This window comes from Monodon monoceros, unplaced genomic scaffold (assembly GCF_005190385.1).
Source record: "Monodon monoceros isolate NGI ecotype Baffin Bay Population unplaced genomic scaffold, NGI_Narwhal_1 Super_Scaffold_6, whole genome shotgun sequence".
Classification (NCBI taxonomy): domain Eukaryota; kingdom Metazoa; phylum Chordata; class Mammalia; order Artiodactyla; family Monodontidae; genus Monodon; species Monodon monoceros.
Genome location: NW_021703783.1, coordinates 70,254,916 through 70,268,518, shown reverse-complemented (window position 1 = coordinate 70,268,518; position 13,603 = coordinate 70,254,916). Strand labels below are relative to the sequence as shown.

The 13,603-nt window shown below is 38.4% G+C and overlaps 1 protein-coding gene across 4 annotated transcripts in view; it reads left to right on the top strand.

Annotated features, from left to right (window-relative positions):
• POC1B (POC1 centriolar protein B) overlaps nt 1-6,655 on the top strand; it is a 108,062-nt gene extending 101,407 nt beyond the window's left edge. For 2 of the 4 annotated variants that reach the window (XM_029205318.1, XM_029205319.1), the window contains 2 exons: nt 1,656-1,874; nt 5,154-6,655. In XM_029205318.1, coding sequence (XP_029061151.1) covers nt 1,656-1,874; nt 5,154-5,258 — 324 coding nt within the window. In that variant the 3' untranslated portion in view covers nt 5,259-6,655. The remainder of the gene's footprint in view (nt 1-1,655; nt 1,875-5,153) is intronic. The other 2 variants (XM_029205317.1, XM_029205320.1) reach the window with 2 other exon arrangements.
• The last annotated feature ends 6,948 nt before the right edge of the window (nt 6,656-13,603 follow it).

The following is a 13,603-nucleotide window of genomic DNA, read 5'->3' as shown; positions in this document are numbered from 1 at the left end:
GTTCCAGAGGCCTCTGAGAGTGTCCTTATTTCTATTCATTCTTTTTTCTTTAATATGTCCCATGACAGTGATCTCCAGCAATATATTCCAGCTCACTTGTTCTTCTGCCTCATTTATTCTGCTAATTGATTCCTTCTAGAGTATTTTTCATTTCAGTTATTGTATTGTTCACCTCTTTGATTTTTAAATCTTCTATAGCTCTTTTTTAAACATTTCTTGTGCCTTCATTCTTTTTGTGAGATCTTGGATCGTCTTTACTATCATTACTCTTTTTCTTTCAGGAAGATTGTCTATCTCCACTTCACTTAGTTCTTCTGGGGTTTTATCTTGTTCCTTTGTCTGGAATATATTTACCTGCCGTTTCGTTTTATCTAACTCCTGTGTTTGCAGTCTCCGTTTCTGAGGCTGCAGGTTTGTAGTTCCTCTACCTTCTGGTGTCTGCACCCTGGTGGGTGAGGTTGGTCCAGGGGGCTGTGTGCAGGTTTCCTGGTGGGAGGGACTGGTGCCTGCCCACTGATGTGTGGAACTGCATCTTTTCCCACTGGTGGGCAAGGCCATGTCAAGGGGTGTGTTTAGAGATGGCTGTGGGCTCAGGATGACTTTAGGCAGCCTGTCTGCTGATGGGTGGTGGTGTGTTCCCACCCTGTTGGTTGGTTGGCCTGTGGCATCCTAGCACTGGAGCCTGCAGGTTGTTGGGTGGGGCCAGGTCTCAGTGCCAAAATGGCGACCTCCAGTAGAGCTCACGCAGATGAATATTCCCCGGGGCCTCCACCACTGTCGTCCTTGTCCCCACAGTGAGCCACAGTCAACCCCCGCCTCCCCAGGAGACCCTCCAAGACCTGCAGGTAGGTCTGGCCCAGGCTCCTGTGGAGTCACTGCTTTGCCCTGTATCTCAGTGCACATGAAACCTTGTGTGGGACCTCCAGGAGTGGAGTCTCTGTTTCCCTCAGTCCTGTGGAGCTCCTGCACTCTAGTCCTACTGGCCTTCAAAGCCAAAAGCTCTGGGGGCTCCTCTTCCTCCTGATGCCAGTCCCCCTGGCTGGGGGAGGGCCTGAGATGGGGCTCAGAACTCTGCCTCCTGTGGGAAAACCTCTGTGATATAATTATTTTCCAGTTTGTGGGTCACCCACCTGGTGGTTATGGGATTTGATTATACTGTGAATGCACCCCTCCTACTGTCTTGTGTGGCTTCTTCTTTGTCTTTGGATGTAGAGTATCTTTTTGGTAGGTTCTCATCTTTTTTTCGATTGTTGTTCAGCAGTTAGCTGTGATTTTGGTGTTTTCATGAGGGGAGGTAAGCTCAAGTCCTTCTACTCTGCCATCTTGTCTCCTCCCCATAGAAATCAAATAATACTCACCTTAATGGATGTGACTTTTTAAAAATCAAGAATTAGCATGTAACCACCTTTTTAATGGTAGAACACCTGATCTTTCAGACAGATACATACAATTTTATTGAAAAAAAATCAAGGAAAATCGTGAATTTCGTCCATCCTTTTTTAGCCTTTTTTTCCTTCTTATAATTGTAATTTCCATAATTTGCTGTAGTTGAAGATGAACAATTAAAGCTGGGCTTTTAAAAGAGGAACATTGAAAACTTTAATATATATCATTTTAAAGTTTGGAAAATTCCTATCTTTTCTATGGTGTCAAAGACAACGGAAACCACTGTTCATACTCTACCAGACAAGGGTGAAGAGATCTGCGGATATTTCTTGAACCCTTCTTTAATGTCATCAGAATGTTCACCTACAACCTTGAAAAAGAAAACAGAAGAAATGAGTGACCTCCCTTATGAGAATCAACGAAGCATACCACTTGCTGTGACCGACGCGTTAGAGCATATTATGGAACAGCTCAATGTTTTGACACAGGTGCGTTGGCGCACTTTTCACTTGGTCATAAGAAGTTTTTCTTTCTTAGCAAGGCAAGTTCAAAGGTGGTAGTTAATATAGCAGCGCCTGCTGTGCTGAGCTGCTCTAAACCTTATGGAGGCAAAGTCAGAGCCCACGCACACGTATGCATGTGTGCACACACACACACTGTACTCTATCTAGCATCTGAGGCCCACAAGCGAATAGGGGAGACCATGTACTTCATGCTACAAATGTATTATTTGATTTTGGACAGTAATGTTTTGCCGTAAGAATTTTTGATGCCATGTATTCAGATTTGGACATTATCAAAGAAATATTTAGGGCAATAAGAAAAATGTATTGGGATTAATCATTTCGGTTAGAATGAAATTTTGGCATTGCTTTAGTTTTTCACTCTGAAGAAGTTCTGTCTGTCCAATGTTTAACTTCCCTCATTCCAAAGCTCCTTACGTTGATGCTCTGTTCTTCTGGAGGTGAGGTTTCCACATTCCCCTTTTAGAATATTACCCAGTCCTTTGATGCCAGTATACTTTTGCAAGAAGGGATACCATGGATCTTAACATATCAAAGGTCTTCCAACTCTTGGTCAGGAAATACAGGTGTCACTTAATGGAAGCAGTGTATTGAGATGGATACATCAGAGGTTGCCCTTCCAGCTCTGCTCAGTGTTTCCTTTGAAGAATTCTTATTGTTCCTCTTTGATAAACAGAATGAGGATCCAGAGCAGACACTGTCCTAAATTATACAGAAAGAGGCTATAATGTGAACTAGAGAAGACGTCAGTTACTTTTGTAGAATAAATATTTCAAGTTGAAATTGCTCATGCATAGAAATCATCTAATTCTTATTCTCAACCCTGGCTGTACATTCTAATCGCCAGGGCAGTTAAGAATCATCCAGACGTCCAGTTCTCATCTCCAGAGAATTCAAGGCCCTGGCATCGGACTTTTAAGGTTCCATTTTGGGTTAAGAGCCAGTAATTAAAAATTTTACCCTTTAGATAACATCTCAGGGCCTTGGAGTTAAGGGATGTGGATGTGGGTCATGACAAATTGTGAGAACGAGCCTTGTGAGACCTTGGAGTCATAAGATCTGTTCAATGAAAATCATAGGAAAATCATCAATTTTTGCTTTGCAGTATTGTGCTAGAGTGTGTGTTTATCGGACTTTCCTTTCCTTTAAAAGGCAGTTTTTCTCTCAGCTTCATGCCAGCTTTAGTTTTGGTTGGCCTGTTTCCCAGGGCCCTGGCTTCCTCACCTGCACTGTCACATTGGGTGGCAAGTCCTCTTTAGGGTCTTTCCATCTTCTACTCTGTCAGCTTCGTGACTCATTTTGCCTTCTTTTTTCCTGATTTAAGGTTAAAATGGATCACTTTAAACTTTATTGAAAGTCTGTAATTTTTTACTTTTAATTTCCTTCAAATATGAAAAGTTAAAAGCAGGCACAGCACACTTGCAAAATGGGAACAGTGTGAATCTGTGGGCAAATAACAAGTAAAATAAACACATTCAGATTCACTTTAATTACAGATGACTGAACACCTCCTAACCCAGTGGCAGTGCTTATAATTCAGTACAGATTGTAGTATCACTTTCTCATTATAACTTTTAAGATGGGTGGTAGGTGAGTGGAGTTAACCAGGGTTAAAGGTGTTGATGATACACATATCAAAAGCTTCTGCATCTTACATTGTGATAAGTATCAGGCAAAATGCTTGGCACATAATAGGCACTCAAGAAATAGTAGAAAGTATTATCAGCATTGCCGTTAATTTCAATGAATCATGATCTATAGTATGGAATATGAGAGCAGAAACTATTAGTTTTTTTTTTAAAAACTGATTGATTGCCTTCAGAGGCTGGTAGGGAATCAATTGTAACCAAGCATTTATTATGCTGCTTTTCCTATCTGACCTGTACTACCAGTTAACCAAATAATATATGAGAGAAGTGTCTTGTATAAATTATCCCAACTAATACATTTTTTAAATGATGGAATTAGAATATCACTGGCAATCTCTAAGAATCGATAGATCTAGACATTAAGTAGCTACTGACAACACAGAAAAAGAAGCAAATGTTATTATTGTGCCCTCAAAAGAAAGAATAGTCTTACCGAGGGATCTAACCTGAGTCTTACCAAGCCTTGAATCCAGCTTCCAATTTACATAAAATACAGAGGGTAGAAGAACAGATTAAACTGTACCCAGAGTACGCAGTCCCTAAAATCCAGACTGGTAGAGGCGCTGCAGGTCAAATGGCCTGAACCTGTCCAAAGACAAATTATAAAGAAAATAAATGGAGAGAGTAGGGATCTGTAGATTAAAAGACTTTAAATGACATCAAATCTTGAAAATGGGTAAGATATAGTTATAGTGTCTAGGGATGTACACTTGAAAGATAAAACTATAAAGACCTGCAGAACCTGCAGAAAAGTGATTATTATAATGGTCAGAATAGGGGCTGTTATGGGGGAAGGTGCACGCAAGGCACTCTGGGGTGGCTGGCAGAGTTCTAGTTCTTGACCTGGGTGTTGGTCATAAGGGTGCTTTCCTTGTGAGAGTTAAAAGATAAAAGACTGAAGATGAAGTAGTCTATCACAATTAGATTTAAAAGTAGTCGCACGCGTGTGTGTAGTTATATACTCACGAGCTGAAGGAGTTAGAATATCTAAGATTCACGAAGTCCTGTGTGGCAGGCACCAGCTTAAGCATTCTACGTGCCGTATTTCATTTAGTCAGTCTTCCTAACGACCCTGTGAGTTGCTGTCATCTTCTGGGTGCAGAAAGGGGTAGCAGTCATTATATTTTCAAAGTAAGCTAGGTATCCAGCCGTCTAGGGTAATATAGGTATGGTCCGTCATGGATTGATTGTGACAGAAGGACCAGTGATGCCATTTAAGTAGCAGTGGGGTTACGTGGCATTCCATCCCCACCTCCCACATTCCATGTCACCTGTGACACTACCTAACATGCCTCATGTGGCCTCTTCTCTGGCAGCGATGCTTTAGAAGATCAGACTTCAGAATTGCCTACAGAGGCTTGATCATTTACTCCATTTTCCTCAAATGGTTCCTTTTTTTTTCTTTTCCTCAAACTGCTTGACAGTGCTTTGCCTTGTGTTAGGGCACAGAAGCAGGGCAAATTCTGGGGTTCATTTCTGAGCCAACCTCCTGGCAAAAGGGTGGCATTCCAGTTCTGAAAAAGATCAGTGCTGAGATTATCACCATCCTCACCACCAGGTCACCAGGCATTGATTATTTTGTCCTTTTTTGCAGACGGTTTCAATCCTGGAGCAGCGACTGACTTTGACAGAGGATAAGCTGAAAGACTGCCTTGAAAATCAGCAAAGGCTTTTCAATGCTATCCAACAGAAAAGTTGAATAGAAAGATATGAGCAGAGGCACGAGAAATGTACACGTACTCAGGAAGGTAGTACAAGATGCTTTGTGCAACACAACCATGTGCTAATTATCATGGCATTTCTTAAAAGGGTGAGCAACAAAAGGCAGAAAAGGCATAATTAAGGACTAATTTAAACACACAAATCAATGCCGAGGACTAATTCAAATCATTACCATTTATGATTGCAGTAATAAAGTGATACACGTTCAAGTGGCTCTGTATTTTCCCCCATATTATTTTAAATGTCAGTTTTCATTAATAGTCCAAATCCTGCCAGTAAAGTAGTCAAATCTCTGTATTTCACTGTTATTCCACATTGACCATGTTCAAGCAATTCCTTAAACACCTGGTGTACTTTTTTTTAGTGTAAACAGTACCCTTGGGGTGAAATAATTCACTTACCTCTAAAACAGCATTTTGTATGCAGAGAATGAATTAATGATCTGATTTGTATTTCTTTCTGTTAAAAAAAAAAAATTCTTTACCCATGCCTTGAAAAGATGATCTCATGCAACTCCCAAACCGCAGAATTTCCACAGCAAGAATACACTTATTTTAATTAGCAACAGCACATACAGGACATACGGCAGGGGGTTTCGATTTAATTTATGGTATACATTGTTTATTCTTTGACCAACCTAAAAGAAAATGAAGAGTTAGAAATATGTAAAGTGCACAAATCTGCTTCCGTAGATGAATGCACTGAATGATTTGGGTTGTATCCAAACCTGTGATCTCAGTTTACGAAGATTGTTAGTGCAGAATCCTCAAAACCCAGAACGATGCAACAGCAATATTTAAAAATATACACACATGTATGGTCACATTCTTCAGAAATGTTTAGGGTGATTTTGTAGCTGAATATAAGTACTTTAAAAGAACATTTGCATCATCTTCCTATTTTTTTTTTAATGAATTGTGATTTGAAACAAAATGAAAATGAGCCAGGCATTCTAAAAGATCTTGGTTTTAAATTAAGAATTTTATCTTAAACAAAATAAGAGATTAAATTGAAAACTGAATTTAGTTTGCATTTCTGTTAACCTATATCTAGAACAGAAGGTAGGAGAAGGCAGTCCACATTTATGATGCCTGTAGGCATATCATGGGGAAAATACTGTCTACGCTTTGGAAAAGAAAAAAGTCCTATTTATCTAGGAGTCTATATTTAGAAATTTCTCAAAGCAATTTTGATTGTATTTATGAGGTGATTTTGTTTTAAGTGACTTTTTAGATAATACTAAGTGTGAACTTCTAGACAGTTTCAAGAGTTTATAAGACTAAGTGGCACTGTATTTTTATAACCTCATTGAGAAGACTAAGAAATGAAATGTCATACCAATTTTTATCTACTTTTTTAATGCTTCAAACAATAAAGACATTTTACCTTTAAAAAAGTTGTTTCTTTTTAAATGATTAAAATCTAGAAATGCTAAACTTCTTATCTAGCTCACTCAACTTTAACCTTCATAACAATCGCCTGGAGAAGTTGTCAAAACAGTTCCGGCCCTTTGCCCCGGGTTTATGATTCACTAGGTCTGGTCTGGTGAGGCCCAATAATCTGCATCTCTAACAAGCTCACAGGAGATTTAATGCTGTTGGCCTCAGGCCCACACTTTAGAAACCACTGACCAGCTATAGCCACTTCCTGCAACATGGTATTGCCACACCTTTTACAGTCATAGAACTTTATAAGTGATATAAAAACAGTGATGATGTAAGTTTAAAAGCCTCGACGCTTTTTCAGGAGGGTTATTTTATAAGCCCCCCAACACCTCTTTTATGCGTTTGAGGCTTCTTTTCGTCAGATGCCAGCCTCTCATCTGTCCTAGCTGCATGTTCACTGCATGATCAACATCTCCACTTGGACGACATGGCAGGCAGCCTCTGAGTATGTCCACAGCCAAACTCTGCTGCGCCTCACCCCCACCCACAGCCAGCTCCTCCCCTCGTCTTCCCATCTCCATAAATGGCAACTCTCCTTCAAGGCGCTCAGACTGAAGACCTCAGAGTTATCCTTAAATCCTTGGTCTCACTCTCCACTCCCATTCCTTCAGCAAATCTCATGAGAACATATGAAACACCTGATCATTTCTCACACCTCCATCAGCCACCAAAACCCAGGCCACCATCATCTCTTACCTGGATGTCTGCAGTGCCTCTGTCTCCCTCTGTCACCCTTGCACAGCAGGCCACAGTGGTTCTTGAAAAGCCTGAGTTCATACCATACGACCCAGCAATCCCACTACTGGGCATATACCCTGAGAAAACCGTAATTCAGAAAGAGTCACATACCACAATTTTCACTGCAGCTCTATTTACAATAGCCAGGACATGGAAGCAACCTAAGTGTCCATCGACAGATGAATGGATACAGAAGATGTGGCACATACATACAATGGAATATTACTCAGCCATAAAAAGAAACGAAATTGAGTTATTTGTAGTGAGGTGGATGGACCTAAAGTCTGTCATACAGAGTGAAGTAAGTCAGAAAGAGAAAAACAAATACCATATGCTAACACATATATATGGAATCTAAAAAAAAAAAAAAAAAAAAAAAGATTCTGAAGAACCCAGAGGCAGGACAGTAATAAAGACACAGATGTAGAGAATGGGCTTGAGGACATGGGGAGGGGGAAGGGTAAGCTGTGACGAAGTGAGAGAGTGGCATGGACATATATACACTACCAAATGTAAAATAGATAGCTAGTGGGAAGCAGCCGCATAGCATAGGGAGATCAGCTCTGTGCTTTGTGACCACCTAGAGGGGTGGGATAGGGAGGGTGGGAGGGAGAAGCAACAGGGAGGAGATACGGGGATATTATGTATATGTATAGCTGACTCACCTTGTTATAAAGCAGAAACTAACACACCATTGTAAAGCAATTATACTCTAATAAAAGTGTTAAAAAAGAAAGAAAAGCCCGAGTTCAAACATGTGGCTCTTCAGCTCCAAACCCTTCAGGACTTCCCATCTTAGAGTAAAAGCCCAAGACTTGACAGTAGTGATGTGCTCCTAACCTCTTCACCTTAGACCTCCCCTCCCCCTTCGGGGTCACCCTTACTCACTGCCCTCTGGCAGCAGTGGCCTCTCTGCTTCCCTTTGTAGAAGCAAAATGGTTCCCACCTAAGGGCATCTGTACTTGAGGGCATTTGTACTTGCCATTTCCTCTGCCTGGAGCTCTGTCCTCAGGTATCCCTTGTAACATTCCAGCCCTGCTCACATTCTGCCTCTTCAGAGGTGCTCTTCCTAACCAGCCTATATGGAATAGTAACCCTCCACTCACTCCCTCTGGTATATAGCTCTGGTACAACACAGGTTGCAACACAGTTACAGTCCTGCCTCTTCCACTGTGAACCGACCTTCTCAAAAACCAAGCACTGTCACCTTTATATTCCCCATCTACCACAGTACCTCGTTCATAGGCTGAGCTCAACAGATAGGTGTCCAAAAAAATGCTCAACCTAAAAGTTGAGAATTATGTTTTATCCAGTGGGCTTACTGAGCACTTAAGCCCAAGATACAGCTTCTCAGATAGCTCTGAGGGATTATTTACAAAGAGGTTAAGACAGGAGCCAGGATATAAAGGAGTTTTGCAAACAAAACAATACAAACAAACGAAACAAAACGAACAAGAACAGGTAGTCAGAACATCAAAAGATTACTGTTAGAGAAAAACCAGACATCTCAAGTTAATGAATTTTAGCACTTTTCCATGTATGGGAAGATGCAAGAGTCTGGGCTTATTGAAATTATTCCTTTGATATGCACCTTAACTATCTAGGGCCAGTATCCTGTTCTTCTCCATCCTGAATTCCCCTCAGGGTGCACAGTTGGTGGCTGCAGTGGCTGCAGCATCCTTTGTTTACTGAAATGCTGGTAACGTTCTGTGTCCACAACGTTTCGTCTTGGTCATAAAATCAACCAACGTTTGGGAGACATTTAATGACCAATTTTGTCCCACAGTGCTAGGAAGGCTCATTCCTAGATCAGGGGAAGATTGTGTGATAGGCTATTCAATCCGCTCATTTTTTGGATTAGGGCTATTGATCTTCTAAAATTCTCTGGATCAGCTGGTCTTCCTAGACTATTATGATCCAGGTAATGTTTTCCTTTGTTGCTTCTTCCCATATCTAGAGTTGCATGCACTATTACAATTATTCTATGTAGTTATATATGATCCACTACCTCAAGACTTTTAGCCATCATTAATTTTGTCAGAGGCCTAGTTATACATTGGGTAGTGTAAGAGATAACAATCCTATAAAATAGAATAAGTAATATAGCTAGTAACATTAATAAGGTCATAGTACAGCAAAGAGAGACACAAGGTATAAATCATTTGAAAACAACAAGAGAGCAAATTAAAACAATGATTAGTATAACTAGTTATAATCTGGTTGCAATAAGCCATCAAGTCCACAGGGGAGCCACCTGGAGAAGCCAAATTCTGGAAGAATCAGGTAGAGAGAAAAAGCTAAATGTTTCATAATCATTTACAAAAGTATACTTTATCAACTTGTTGCAGGTCACAGTTAGCATAAGAGGAAAGATTTTCTGGAAAAGATTAAAAGGCAGTATATTTCAGAAGAGAGTCATAAAATTGTCTTATGTATCAGTTCATTCAGTCCCATGTAACTAATTCCTGTTGATCTGGATGAAGTCATCAGGTTTTTTCATTAGAGTTTTAAACTTTCCTACCCTGTTCAGTTGTATGATATAAAAGTTATCAGAAACCCTAATTTATCAAAAAGTCCTTTTTATGAATCTTCCTGAAGATCCTCATTTTATAAAATCAGAGTAAAACAATGATTGATTTTAAATGACAAAGATTTAAAATGGTATTGCTAAAGATCTGATTACAATGCAATTGACAAGAAACTTGGGATATTTTTGTGACATACAACATTTTGAGATAATAGAATTATGACTGATAACATAACAGGACATATCAGATTTTTAGGAATTTCATATAAATTTTGGAATATGTATATTAATGACATTTACCCATACAATATAACCTAAGGTTTGTCTCCAATCATTTAACAATGCTTCAAGTAATTTAACATACCAAATAAGCTTAATTAGCTTAACATTTCTCTAAGGTGCCTCAGGGCTCCTCTGAGGCATCCCTGAGTTAGCTGGAGGTCAAAAGAACTTCAATTAAATTTGATATTTGAGAAGTCTGTCAAAAATATCAAAAAGGTTTCAAGACACTTGGTCAAATAGGATCATAGGTCACTGTGAAACAATACTTATTTAACATAAGTGACAAAATATTTCAAAAGCAAATACAAATCACTTAAAGGTAAAGGAACACAATCAAAAGCAGTATTCCAAGAAAAATTTGTTCTCTTGACAAAGAGAGGAACCAAATCCAGTCCTGCACCAGCCCACTTAACAAAATCCATTTACCTAATTAAATTTAATCTCAGCCTAACCATGCACAAAACTACTTTTCAGGGCTCCCTTTCCATAAACCTTTCATGACTTTCTGAATCCATATGAGTTTGTCCCGTATTTTTCCATCAAGAACAAGCTCTAGAACAAAAATCACTCTTTTCACTTAACAAAAGGTATTTCCATTCCTCATACCTTCTTTTACTGAAGACACACATCCTGTTTTCCTTGCATACTGAAATGTTTCCCTCACTTTTAGTAGCTTTAACTACGTATTACCACTTTAACCCTTAAAAACCTTAATCTCTAGTAAAAACTGACAAGCAGCAAGTAATTGTGAACTCTGTCATACCAGCATTTCCTGATTGGAAAAATCCATAACCTCCAGAAACATACATCTTCTCATAGCATAATTTCCTTCCTCTTTCCCTCTCATAAGGATACAAAGGTAGGTAATTTTAGACCTGCTTAGCATTTAATGTTCCAGTATTTTATCTTATTTGAAATGACTTGATATTCAATAATTTCCCATCATTTAACTTAGCAAAACTCAAGTTACCAGAAATCTGGAGAAACTATTTTAGACAGACATACCCCAAATATAATTCCTAAGGAGTTAACCTGAAAACTCATTTACTTTTGTTTTACAAGTTATGAAAATATACCAAGTTAACTTTTTCTTCTTGCTGACAAACTCTCCAACAGAAATAACATGACCTTACTGACCTTCAGTTAACCTAGGTACAATAAAAAACATGTCTATATTGATAAACAAACAAGCCTAAGCTAGCTTTAATACCAGATATTAACTTAATATTGGATATTTCTTAGATCATGTGAACCTCAAATTCATTCTGACCAGTTTCTTTTATATTTAGAAATATTTTATTTGTTAAGTGCTTACTTTCAAGTCAAACAAAGCTCTTCTATAAATTTAATTTTGATATTTTCTGGAGGTAGAGATATGTTATATGTATAATATACACAGACATAAAAAGACATAATTAGAAATCTCATAGCTTCACTTTAACAGTTATGAATCAGGTGTTACAATATAAACTTAGATATAAACTTACAATATAAAATAAGTTTATGAACAATATAAACTTAGTTTATAAATAATAGTTGAAATAAGTTAAACTTATTTGCTCAGATGACTAGGGCTTTACTCTTTGTGGAAAAGACGTAAGATTTTTATTTGTCCTTGATAAACACTTAAGGAGGATATGATTTAGATTCTAGGTGAGGAAGCCTTTCCAGTTGTTCGAGTTTTAAAAGGCCACTTTTTCCCTTTTTCTCTCCTTGGCTTCAGGTTCTTTCTGATTGAACTGATAAGGCTCAGTCTCAGGTCATTGTGGGTTATATCTAAATTTCTGATTTGTAGAGATTTGCAAGACAAAGATAGCTGCTTTTAATTCTCCAAAGAACTGGTCTGCCTCCTAAATGATATTAAAAGATTGATTTGCCCAACTATATTTTCTTTCATTTGCTTTTTTCATGTAAGTGGGAAGATTTCCAACTAAACTGAAGTTCAAGAGTTCTATGTTCTAGAATTTTAGTTTCATTTATCAAGCCTTCAAAAGCTTGCACAAAGCATTCAACTAAGTCCCTCTTTCTGAGTGCACAGCCTTAGACCCAGAGCAAAGTTTCTGTTGTTGTTTTTTTTCTTTTATTAGCCCCTGAATATTACCTTGCAGATTTTACTTTATATTGTACAGTCTCAGGTAACCCCATTGGTTTCCTTAGTATGTTTAATTAATGTTTCCTGAGAGACAGATTCACATGCCCTGTCTTATAATACCAAGCAGGGGAAGCATTCCCCAGTGAGATATACTGTTTATCCCACAATATAATTAGGCAAAAGAGATGTAACCATCTTCAATAAAGCATATTTAAATATACCAATTTTTATAAACTTTCATCTCAATTCTATCAACTCTTACATGTTTAGCTTTTAGTTTCAATTAGGACACAATAAAAAAGCCTTGCTGTTACAAGGAGTCCTAGAAGCTTTCCTTTCTTTTTATTCCTGACCATTTATCTGTTTTTGTATAAAAGGCTCTGGGGTCCCCAGTGAGGGGTTGAGCCAAGGGACTCAGGCCCTTTCATCAGTCTTTTAACTTGACTTTAACTATAGGCCTAACTGTTGCTGCAAGTAATTGTTCATCAAATATCTCAGAGTAATTTTCTTCCAACATTTTTAAGTATAAGCTGGGAGAAAAAGAGCAAACTCGTTTGGAGTGCTTTAACGTTGGGAAGCAAAAAGAGGGTCTCTTTGGGTCATCCAACCTTAGGTATTGTTGTATCAAATCTTTGTTTTAATACCACTGATGTCCATTTAATTTATCCCAATTCTTAATAACCATCTAAAGACTTCTTTATCCATTTGGGACAAGTACTTTTAAAATTTCCACCTCGTTGGGAGGAAGTCTCTAGACTTTCCTTCAGTTTTTTCTTATTCTCTGTTAATCAACCTATTAATAATCCTACTGTTTTTATTAGCATCTGTGAGACTCATTGAGGGGAAGTGGAGACCACAAATAAGGCTTCCCAAACCGTTTTTCTGTTTGTTTGTTTTAAATTAAGGGAGTTCTTAGGTTAACCACTAAATATTTTTTCCACCTTCTAATTTGTTTTTCTATAGTTACCAATGAAACAGCTGTTAATAATGAGAACTCTAAAAATTTACCAATTTAGAAGTTTCTCTAATGTAAAGGATTCATCATTCAGCCATTAATGAGATCTCTTAATATCTACTCAAATCAATAAGATGCAAGAGGCATTCCCAGAAGAGACTGGGAAGGATGCTACCTATACAAGATTCAGAAAGTTTACTCCCAAGAAATGCTTCAAATAATTCTGAAAGCTCAGGGGGGGAAAAAAAGCCATGGCACAAGGATCCAGGATTCAAGAGGCATG